The sequence below is a fragment of the Lutra lutra genome, chromosome 16 (genome assembly GCF_902655055.1).
Source record: "Lutra lutra chromosome 16, mLutLut1.2, whole genome shotgun sequence".
NCBI classification, from domain to species: Eukaryota; Metazoa; Chordata; class Mammalia; order Carnivora; family Mustelidae; genus Lutra; species Lutra lutra.
In genome coordinates this window covers 22286685-22298971 of record NC_062293.1, presented here as the reverse complement: position 1 = coordinate 22298971, position 12287 = coordinate 22286685, and the positions used below count along the sequence as shown (strand labels likewise).

At 43.6% G+C, this 12287-nt stretch overlaps 1 protein-coding gene across 2 annotated transcripts in view; it reads right to left on the bottom strand.

Moving 5' to 3' along the window:
• Positions 1 to 524: 524 nt before the first annotated feature.
• The window catches only part of IKZF3 (IKAROS family zinc finger 3), a 90359-nt gene continuing 78596 nt past the window's right edge, over positions 525 to 12287 (bottom strand). For both annotated transcript variants that reach the window (XM_047707331.1, XM_047707332.1), the window contains one exon: positions 525 to 7003. In XM_047707331.1, the coding sequence (XP_047563287.1) occupies positions 6300 to 7003 (704 nt within the window). In that variant the 3' untranslated portion in view covers positions 525 to 6299. The remainder of the gene's footprint in view (positions 7004 to 12287) is intronic.

Here is a 12287-nt window from a genome sequence, read left to right as displayed (position 1 = left end):
AGCTGTGTCTTGGAACTGGGAGACACTGCGGTGTTGATCCTGCCAAATCCAGTTCCCAAATTTCTCGGGCCCCCTTAGAGAGCTAAGGGCCAGTGGAACCCGTGCCCCACTCTAGCGGGCTGGGAGCCAGCAACAGGATGCCAATGGCAGGCTCAGCAAGGCATCAGAAAGGATGCCTTATTTTGGTGGTAATTTGTTTACCTTGGTACTTGGACTAAGAAATAGCCAGAGGGGCTAAATTAAGAAAATAGTCCTAGGGGCGCCTTGGTGGCTCAGTAGTTAAGCGTCTGCCTTTGGCTCAGTTCATGATCCCAGGGTCCTGGGATAGAGCCCTGCATCCGGCCAAGCACCTGCTTGGCAGGAAGCTTGCTTTTCCCTCTCCTGCTCCCCCTGCTTGTGTACCTGCTCTCGCTGTCTCTCTCTCTGTCAAATAAATAAATAAAATCTTAAAAAAAAAAGTCTGAGAGGCAAAATTAAACCCTTCCATTTTCTGACAACTACAAATGATAGGCATGCACAATGACTAATTTTAAACACACCAGTATTTTTTATTTCTCAGTATAAAAATCAAACATGATACAGAAACCTTGAAATCTATCAGCAGGTTTTTTTTTTTTTTTTTTTTTTTTTTTTTTTTTTTTAATGTGATGATGCACTCATTATGGTTCTGGCAAGGTTAGCATTGCTACATTTCAGAAGCTGACTTTCTTTAAACAGTCTTTACAGAGGAGTAGGACACCTTATAGTGCTCCCCAATGGTTGGACTCTGGGTAAAACTCAAGAGGAGTTAAGAGGGAAGGTCACTGCTGGGCAGGGAGGGCATTTCTGAGAAACCCAGATGAGAATGTTATGAGCACAGGCCGTGTCAAAACCACTCGGCAAGGCCTCCCTCCCTTCCTCCCTGGGGGAAGGCCACCCTGAGCCCCTTTGAACCCCCAAACCAGGTTCCCTTCTTCCCCCATCATTCTGCAGACAAGGGTCATCCACAGACCACACGTGTGGTGGCTTTGGCAACCAGAAATTAAAAATAACCTATGGTTTTTCCAGTAGCCAAAATGATCCCTCACCAAAGCTCATAGACTGAGAACCTGAACATGCAAAACCACAGTCTGGGTGAAGAGATGTCTGCTTTTCAAATGACCTGCTAATTCTTTGCAACCCACAGTAATTTGGTTTCTGTGAACCCACAGAAGCAGGCCCACCAAAAAGGGTTTTTGTTTGCTAACCTGGAAAAGTCCTTGTATAAATGAGTCACTGGCAATGGGATCATTTTTAATGCTGCCCCATTTTCCTAAAGTGTTAAAATGTCTGTTCTCAGTCTTTTTAGGAGAGGAAGAAGCAAAGTAACTTCAGAAGCTAGGTCCCACAGGCTCTTGAGAGGAGGTGGGTGACGTTTTGGGATGCTCTCCAGGCTTTCTAGAGTAGGGTCAACAGGGAGATGGACAGTGAGGACCATTTGAGGAAACTCTAAGTTACTCGGGGAGTCGATAGTCGAGAGCTCATGAGACAGGGAGGGAGCAAAGCCATTCTACTTCCCTGGCTACAATGTCATGAAGTATCTTTAGCATGAAGTTCACTTATATTGGTTCTAATTGTCAGCATATTCTTTACTCTTACACATTAAAATAACATGAAGGAAACTCTGTGTTAGAGATTAAAGGCCTCCACTGGCTACTGAATTACTGAATCATGGTCCTAGTATGGCCTTTGAATATCTCCATCTCTTTAAATTCACATACAGTACATACAGTAGAAAACCTGTAACCATCCCAAACAGCCCCCGCCCAGTAACACCATCCCCTAGACAAAACTACATAAGAGCTCATAACATCCTCGGGAGGTAGATACTACATCCTTACATTTTTAAATCAAAACATTAACATTCCGTTTTCAAATGTCAGCTCAATCAGCATCAATGTATACGATAGTCCAGTCTTGTAATATTCAGAGGAAACTTGCATTCAGCTTTTTCAAAGTGCAAAGACCTGGTTATCATGTTGACGGCACGGTGGGGTACACACTATCTACAGCTTGGGTGAATGGAGCTACAGTCTTGTGTTCTGAGCTCACAAAAGTCTAAAGCCTACACTTCTCTTGAGCTCTTCTGAGTCCACCGTCCTTAGAGACAGCGGTGTCCAGCCCTGGCTTCGCTGATCATTCGCAGAACCGTTCAGTCCTTCAGCTTTAGAGAACAGAATCCTTTTCCTAGGGTGGCCCAGGTCTAGCCTTTGGTTTCAGGCCAAAATTGTCTTCTTTACAGGCACTTAAGTCCCAAATCCATTGTTTTTCTGAACTCTGCCTATAGAGAGAGGTTCTCTGATCTATACTCTCTGAGCATAAAAATAGCTCCCAACTCTTTAAAAGAGAAGAGACATCATTGTGTATCTCTTATCTTCCTCTGCAAAGCCTGATGGTATTTTCTAGGTCAAAATTTACTTCGCTCCACTTTCTTTTTATTTTTTATTTCTTAAGATATTTATTTATTTATTTGACAGACAGAGATCACAAGTAGGCAGAGAGGCAGGCAGAGAGAGAGGAAGGGAAGCAGGCTTCCCTGCTGAGCAGAGAGCCCAATGCAGGACTCGATCCCAGGACCTGGGATCACGACCTGAGCCAAAGGCAGAGGTTTTAACCCACTGAGCCACCCAGGCACCCCCTTCACTCCACTTTCTTGTCTTGAGCTCTTAAATCTCAATTCCAAGTCTTTGTGAAAGAGCTTGGCTGTCTCTGAAGGTTCAAATCTTGAGTGGTCTGGAGTTTCTAGATCTCCACTAGAGACCAATGGATCTGTTATCTGTGGGGTACACTTTAAAGTTAGGACACTAACCATTTAATATTTCCATTACGATCTTACTGCCTGTGTTGGGCTTTTTCCTTTAAAACATGCTAAACCTCACATTTGGCAGAGGGGAAAAAGCAGAGGAGGAGAGTAAGAACAGTGATACAGAGACTACTTGGAAAAACTTTATGTTGGTGTGAGATTTGTTCATAACACAGTGTTTCAACTAAGCAAAATTTTGTGCTTTTTTTCTTTGCAAAAGAAATCTGAGGTCACTTTATATCTGGGCCACTGTGAATATGGGCCTAGCAAAATGTTAAGCACTGCATTTAAAAGGTGAGAAATGCTGTCACTGACAAAGTCAGAAGCTGAGTCAGGAACAGCTCAGAGTCAGTAATAAGGCAAAAGATTAGTTAGCTTATCTGTGTCAAGGCAAGTATCTTTTAGGGAGAATGACTTAAGGAATCTAAAGGCTGGTGGATTTATCTATATCTTTTTTTCCCCGGGTAGTGGTGGTGGAAGATAATGGGGGAGACACTTCTGTTTGGTTCTTGCCAGTAGGAAGTACCTATGCAACAATTCAACAGGGGTGATGAGGAACATCTGGAGAGCTAGTTCCCTTCCCTTCCCCCCTCATCCCAATTCTGTCACCTTGGCTGCAAGGGAACTTTTCGTGGGGTTGGTTGTTCCCTGGATTGTGGCCCCCTGGGTGTGTGGTGGGAAGTGATGGACAGCTCAGATCTACAGGGCGCATGTCAGAGGGACTCTGAGAAAGGAAAGGTACTGTCTAAAGCTGCTGCAGGACCTCACTGTCCAATGTGGTTGGATGTGAATCCTGACTCTGCCCTTTTCTCTAAGCGACCGTGCTAAGATTGTCCTTCACCCTCTCCCCCACCCCCAGCACGGGGAAAGGGCATTTATTGATAAAAGCGGTGCCTACAGAAGGACATGTTTACCAATGTGGTGATAGCCACTACATACTACCTGGTTCAACTTGATGGTTTACAAACGTGGAGTTTGCATATACAAATTTTCTCTGCACTCTGGTGTGCCCCAGCTAGGCCCAGAATGCTACAGTGAAAGTAGCATTTGTGAGTGGTCACCACACTTAGAAAACTGACCTCAGAAGAATGGAAATCATTCAGAAAATCTGTTAGTCACAGGGAAAATGAGGCAAGTCTTCAAAAGAAAAAAGTCCCCAGCTTAGCGGGATGGGCCTCTTTCACTATCTTAAGGCGCCAACACTGGTTTCTTCAGAAAGAATTTCCCACTAATCTGTTGGAAATGCTTGCTTTCCCCAGTTTTCTCTCCAACCAATTCTTGCTTCCAAATTCTCTTTCTTTTGTCCCCTGAAGAGTCAACAGGACGTGTGGCTTTTCCAGAGTATAACAAGCAGCTCCTCTGCCGCAACGCCTGTCAGTAACCTGGCGTAGCTTGGAGTCCAGGATTACAGAAATACAGTGAAATGCTGAGGACTATGAACTGAAATGCATCCAGTCTTTTAGCCGAAATCTCAAACATGTTGGGACTGTTACCATGGAATTTCACAAAATCTGTTTTCCTGAGACAGACACCATGCTACAAAGAAGGCTAAGCCATTTGTGCAGTCTGAGGGGGAACATTTTAGTTACTGGCAGCACATCAGTTAGTTGAGTTTGAGTCTAATGCCTAAGCCCTTTTGAAATACCAAGGCAGATATGTAAAATGCAAATCTAACAGGAATTGGGGATTCTTGACTCTGGTAGAAGTGTGCACAAAACTACTCTCAATTTGTAAATAGATTCCATGAAGTTGTCCCTGGAAGCAGAATTTATTCTAACACGAGTTCTTAAAAAAAAAAAAAAAAAAAAAGGCTTTGGCAAAGCAGTGGCAGGTGCCACTTTGTGTGTACACTTTGGGGCAAGATCAAAATACCTTCCTGTTTTTTGTTCCTCCCCACCATCCTCTTCACATTCACAACTCAGTAGTTAAAGGAAAAATTTAACACCACCATTTTCACACCAAAGAAATGTGAAACAGGTATTCATATACATATTCTCCTGCTTAATACCCATACATGAAAAGGCTTAAAAGATAACTGGGGTTACAGCATAATCACATAAAGTTAAAGCTGGAAGGGACCTTAGAGAGCGTCTAAGCCCAATTCTTTATTGTTGAAGAAACTTAGTTTTAAGAGTTTAGTGATTTGCCCAAAGTCATATAGCTAATTAGCAGCCACTATGGAATTTGCAAACAGATTTTGGGACCTCTACTGCAGTACTAATTTTACAATTATCCCTGCACTTTTTCCTTGATAGCATATCTATCATAATTAATGACAAAGCTGGCCAATAGATCTGCAGAACCAAGAGCAGACTTTCAGGAATCTTCCTGGCATAGAGCAGCTTAAAACAGGGAGAAAACCCTATCCGCCTTGATGAAGGAGAACCTGTCAGCAGAGGTACGCCTCTCTTCACTTCTTCAGGAAGCTTAACACTGACCGAAACAACACTCATGATATCTGTCCCTGATTCCTCTCCTGTGGGGAAGGGGAGACTAAGTCATGCTTTTTGGATTGTCTGTTTTCTGTAAAAAAAAAAAAAAAAATCATCGGCAAGTTTGCCTTAGGTCTGTATACTAATGCTCCATGAAGGAGACCAAGAACGTTCGCATAGCTGCACCCCTCCTCCTGGGGTGCTGCTAAACTATTTCCCCCTCAGAGTCCAGTTCTGCCAATCTCGACCCCCGGAAATGGATGCCTTAACAGACAACTTCGTGAAGTTTCAATGATAGTCTATGTTTAAAACCATTAGTTCTTCTGGTATAGAATTTCCCTTATACAGGACTGGTTTAACCCAAAGCAGCTTTTTAATTGGTATGGGAGGGTAGAAGCAGAAGTATCATCGAATAACTTGATTTTTTTTTTCCTTGTGTGATAAGAAATGGGTCTGCTGCTTGGAAACTGGGGTCTTCAGTAACTGGTAACAGATACTTATTTTATCACTGTTCTTTTCCTTACTATTAGACTCTAATTAGGGACGAGGAGATTATATCCTAGACTTTCAGCCTCTGTTAAGTGCAGAAGGGCATGTCTTTCCACCGAGGTTAGCTGGTGAGCTCTTCTTGTGGACCTGGGTGAATGACTTTTCCACGTATGACATTGTATCTCAGAAAGAACGTCTCATGCAGCACAGCTGGGGGACTCTTTTGACTGGCAACAAACTCCAAGGACTGCTTGTTCTATTGCTGCAAAAGGTAATGACCAAATACTTCATTGGCTTTTAAATGTCATAAAAACTCAAGTCCCCGATGAGAAAACAAAGGTCTCACAAGAATGATAACATGATATATCTGCAAACAATTTCTGAATGAAGACAGCATTTCTCTGTTGTCCATGTGAACTTGACCCTTTGGACACTAAAAGTGGTATGGAAAGGGGTTTGGAATTGAGTTTGTTTGGAGAATAACTTGTTAGGCGGGGTGTCAGTTTCTACAAATGATGTCGAATGCTCAGGCATAAATCATCTCTGGGACCAGATGTTCACTTTAGCATGGCTCTGTGCTCTCCTCTGGCTATGTGAGACGAGAACTCATACCGATCATGGCTTCGATATCCGCACATGTTACACTCAAAAGGGTCACGAAAGCCGTGGCAACCCATGTGAATAGTGAACATCACGTAATCCAGGAAGAGGACTCGACAGTGGTCACACCGATACACATCCATCACCTCCCCTTCTTTGCTGATCACTTTGATGGAGTCTCTCGGACAGATGGGTGGGGGCTTGAGGAGTTCATAAGAGCGGGGGACCTCCTTCAGAAGTGGTATCCCATTGCGGGCCCTAGGGGGAACCATGTGATTTTGCTGGTAGATGTGATTCTGGCGTTCTTCGTGGTTGCTGTCCGTGTCCGTGGAGTCATGGCCACTATTGTTGGGGGAGAGGCCTCTTTCAGAGGGCAAGCTCTTCTCTGGCAGGTGGATATTCTTCTTTTCTAGGTCTTGGGGGGCACCATTTGGCATTTCGGCACGGGTGAGGGCTATGGGATACATACTGCTAATAACTGGAACCATCTCTGAGGTGGGAGCAGGTGGGGTCTGGACCAAGGGGCGCAGGGCTTCGGCACCAAGGTAGCTGATGGCATTATTGATGGCTTGGTCCATCATCCGGGTCTGGATTATCTCACTCTCTTTCTCGTACATATAGCTAGGATTATAGTTGACGTCAAAGCAGTGGCGCTTCTCACCTAGAAGTGAAAGAAAGAATTACAAGAGGAAGAACACAAAGGCAGAGTTTGTTAAATAATCTTCCAGAGTCCTTGAAAAGGGAGGAAAGACCTGCGGCTTGTTTAAGAACACCCAGCCCAGGCAGGATGCTTCCATTCGGAGCTGGGGACAATCTCAAGGGACAGTGGCTGACAGCACACATTTGGATAGTCAAAATGAACTAAGCCAGTAGGCAAAAGGGGGAGTCAGAGATGTTGTTAAGCTGAAGCTACGACGTGAGCTGTTTCTACCGCTCACATCAGAGGGGAGTGCTGGAGAAAAGCAGAGAAAAAGAAACAAGAGGACAACAGAGCAGGGTGCCAGGGAGCCAGGGAGCTGCCCCTGTGCAGGAGCGTGGCCACCTGTGCACTCCGACTGTCCATGGCCTCTCAGCACCCAGTCAATTCCCAAGTATTATTGTGCTTGTTATTTTCTGCTTGTAATACAAGGGAGCTCTGGGGACGGAAGTGCTGCAAGAAGTGGAGACACTCAGCAACTGGCCTCTGCAGCTTTTTAAATAGCTACAGAGGCAGAAAAAATAGCCCCCAAACCTCCAACTTATCACTCCCCAAACACATTGTCATCAGACTGAGATTTAAGTAAAAGAACTTCAAATGTAGAAAGTTTTAGAAAAGTTTTCTTGGAAGATCATGGTCTCTGTCCCTTTCATAAAGTTTATTATTCTTTTGCTTGAAGAAACAGCATCATTGATATACATGTGATCCTTAGGGCTCATCTCACATTTAACTGAAAAATTTATTTGTGGTCACCCTCTCCTACTGTTCAAGTCAAACTGCTGAGAAATTCTGAAAACAGAGTTTAGCCACCTTTGGGGCGTGTGGGTGTTGTGTGTTAGAAAACAGAGGTTCTCTGGCCACAGGGAAGGCAGGAGCAGGGTATGCCGTGATGGCAGATGTGCTCGGTGGTGAGTGGCTGGTAGAAGGCAGAGAAAGCAGGGAGGATGTGTCAGGTACTGAAAGTGAGGCTACTGTATCGCTGATGCTTTTCCATTCTGCAGACACTAGATTCTGGAGAGATTTGCTGAACCATATCCTCTCTTCTGCAACACTCCCTAGGCATGTTATGGTTCCCAGACCTGTCACTGCCACACAGTAAAGGGTCCAATAATAAGAACACAAGAAAACAAAATAATTGGAAAAACCAGTTCCTGTTCTTGAGGAATCTCCAAGTTAGTGGGAGAGAAACAAGACCTGTATCCATGGAATCGGAAAAAAATAAATGTTAGAAGTTGTGAAAGAGCGGTCCTGCTCTGTGGGGGCCTTTGATTTTATTCATTTTTTAAAAGACTTTATTTATTTATTTTGAGAGGTGGGGAGGAGAGCACTCGTGTGTGCAAGTGGGGAGAGGGGCAGAGAAAGAGAGAGAATCTCAAGCAGACTCCACACTGAGGGCAGAGCCTGACAAGGGGCTCAATCTCATGACCCTGAGATCACGACCTGAGCCGAAATCAAGAGCTGGACCCTCAACCAACTGAGCCACCCAGGAGCCCCCGATTTTATTCTAAATGCCATGTTTGAGGCACTTAAGCAGGGGAGTAACATGTCTTCTGTAAAAAGCATTATAAGGCAAGATTACAGCAGGTTGGTGTAAATTGCGTATTTAAGTGTTAAGGAAGTGCAAAAAATTCAGGAGTACCTGGGACAGGGAAAGCATTTCTTAGAAAACCCAGATTTTGAGAAGAGTCTTTATGTACTAGTACAACTTAGATTTTCAGAGAGGTCGACAAGACATCCAAATTGAGGGAGGAGCATGACCAGGGAAGAGTAAGAGAGTCTGGCTGTAGCTGTATCTGGAAGTATGAAATACAGAATTTTCAAACTTCACTTATTCCTTCACATTCTGCAATATTGACACCTCAGGGTAATGTGGTGGTTGAATGCCTGGGTTCTTGGATCACGTGGACTGGATCTGACACTGGCTCATCAGTTACTCGTTGGATGACCTTGGGCTAGTTATTTGACATGTCTGTGGCTCCGTGTCCTCATGTGTAATGGGATAATAACTGTATCTAGCTCCCACGGTCACTGAGAAGTGCGGGGAACAATGCCTGATACATAGAAAGCACCTGGTAAACGTGACAGTGTTTTGTTTTGTTGCAGTGAACTCACATTTTTTTCTTTCTTTCCTTCTTTCTCTTTCTTTTTTCTTCTTCCTTCCTTCCTTTCTTCCTCTCTTTCTGTCTCTCTCTCTTCCTTTCTCCCTTCCTTCCTTCCTTCCTTTCTGGCTAAAATGAATTTACTTTTTTAAAAAAAAATTTTTTAAAATTTATTTATTTATTTATTTATTTAAAAAGTTCTTCAATGCACAATTTATTTATTTATTTATTTATTTATTTATTTATTTATTTTTAAAAAGATTTTATTTGAGAGAGAGCATGAGCGAGGAGAAGGTCAGAGAGAAGCAGACTCCCCGTGGGGCTGGGAGCCTGATGCGGGACTCGATCCCGGGACTCCAGGATCACCACCAGAGCCGAAGGCAGTCGTCCAACCAACTGAGCCACCCAGGTGGCCCTAAAATTTATTTTTGAGAGGGAGCATGTGTGAGCTCACAAGCAGGGGGGAAGGGCAGAGGGAGAAACAGACTTCCCGCTGATCAGGGACCCTGATGCAGGACTTGATCTCTGGACTCTCAGATCATGACCTGAGCTGAAGGCAGAGGCTTAACCAACTGAGCCACCCAGGAGCCCAAAATAAATAAAAAAAAAATTTTTTTTTTTACATTTTATTTATTTATTTTGACAGAGATCACAAATAAGCAGAGAGGCAGGTAGAGAGAGAAGGGGAAGCAGGCTCCCCACTGAGCAGAGAGCCCGATGCGGGGCTCCATCCCAGGACCCTGAGACCACGACCCGAGCTGAAGGCAGAGGCTTTAACCCACTGAGTCACCCAGGTGCCCCTAAATAAAATCTTAAAAAAAAAAAAAAGAAAAAAGAAAGACAAGGAAACAGTGAGATTTATTTAAGTTTTGATCATATATTGTGAATACCTGGACACAAAGAACCCCTCTCTGTTAAAAACAGAGATTACCAATTGTGAGATCAGTTTGAAAGAAGACTAACATCAAATTAAGTCTAAATCTTTTTCCTTGGTATAATCAGGGAGATTGAGAGAGAACTTAAAAACAAAATAATTTTCTTGCCCTGTGGGCTTCCTGGCACTTTGCATCCCAGATTTAGGGAGATATTGAAAAAAGTTAACATGTGGTAGAACCAAAAGATGGGCATTCTGAATGACCAACCATATGATTTAGATTTGAACAAAGAGCAAAGCGCTTCATGCCCTTAAGCAAGGTAGGCTTGCATCAAAATGTTATTTTCAGAATATTACTCGAAGAGCCAAGTATAAGACCAGAACAATGAGGAACTGGAGCCAGAAAGACCAGCTAAAAGATCTAATCGAGTAAGATGGATTTGTCCTGTGTCCACACTACCTTAAGGCCAACCTGACAGTTTCTAGAGAAATACCTGAGAGAAAAAATCTGCAAAGAAAAACACCCTGCCTTAGCAACTCAATGAAAAACAACAGGAAAGTAGACCTTTTCCAAGGTCATCAGTGGTTCCTATTTTCAACTTCCAGACTGGATATATGTTTGATCAAAGGTGTTTGAAAGAGTGAGGCTGAGAACATGAAAGCCAGCTAAGGTCACAAATATTCATTCCCCTGAAAGTGACAAGAAATAATGAACTTTGGTTTCTTGGCCTTTTCGAGGTCATTGATGATTTCCCAGTGTGGCTGGCTCTACTCTGCTCCTCAAATACCAGGGTCCCCTGAGAATCTTTTTATCTTTTCGTCTAACGGAGAGGTTCCAGAAAGTTTCCGGGGTGGGGCAGGCACATCACAAACTCTGCTTTTATCCTTTCTCCCAAGAGTTTGCTTTACTGAACTAGACCTACAGTTTCACAGTCTCTCCCACCTGCAGCACATGTCAGAAGACAGCTGAGTGCTCAAGTTGTAAGAGGCAAAACAGTAAGAGGAAAATACACCCCTGGATGAGTGGAAATATGTGACTGAGTTCTGTGGTTAAGGCAGACCATTGTTCATTGTGAAGACAGGATAGCCTCAGATCTTCACGTGCATGCAACCTGCAATCATCAGATCCCCTCATCTCCGAGTTACGGTAACTTGAGTAGTGCAGATGATTATCAGTCACCTGTAGACACGATGACTCAATGTGTATGAAACCCAGAAGGGGTAAGCTACAGTAATTGAAAAGCCAACAGCTCACGTTTCTTTAGTAACACACTCATAAAAAAGGTTAGTCAAACCACAAGAGTGTAACTTCTCCCAAACCTGCACGGAGCCTCTAGTCCAGCTTGTAGTCAGAATCATACCACACCTTTGAATGATTAATGATCACAGCTTCAGGCTGAATTAGAGGTTTCCTTCTGATCAAAGCACAACTGGCAACAGTAAGTCCTGACTTTAAGAACCAGGACCATTCCTTACCTGTGCTACTTTTTTTTTTTAAGGTGTCCATCCCTACCATCTAGGCTTTGGTAAAGATTTTAAAGATTTTATTTTTTTATTTGACAGACAGAGATCACAAGTAGGCAGAGAGGCAGGCAAAGAGAAAGGAGGAAGCAGGCTCCCCGCTGAGCAGAGAGCCCAATATGGGGCCTAACCCAGGACCCTGGGATCATGACCTGAGCTGAAGGCAGAGGCTTTAACCCACTGAGCCACCCAGGTGCCCCAAGGCTTTGGTAACTTTAAACCGAGTAACTGGCTGACCTGAAGAGCTGCAGTGGGGAGAGGGTGTACGGTTGTTGGCTTCCAAGTGCCAACTTGAAAGTACAGAATCACCACCTAGAGCTAAAAGGGACCTTAACTGAGCACGTGAATTCAGACCTCTGCCTTTGGGGCCGAGTGACAAGATCCACCACCCTAATCTGTTTACCTCTGGTTTTTATACTTCACGCTATCTAGCATTCTGCCTTATATATACTACTACCAAGAATAGCTATGATTTATTGAGCATTTACTATATATCCAGTATTGTCCTAGGTACTTTTTGCATATTCTCTCATTTGCCTAAGATGAATTAGCATCTCTTAGTCAGATGAAGAGCCTAACCTACAAATAGGTTAACTTGCCAAGGTCACTTAGTCAGTAAATGGAGAGTTAGGATGCAGCCTAAGGGCCAATATATATAATCTGTCTGTGTCTGACCACTTTTATTAAGATTTTATTTTATTTATTTTATTTTTTTTGGAGGGGGAAGGGAGAGGAGCACAGGGAGAGGGAGAGA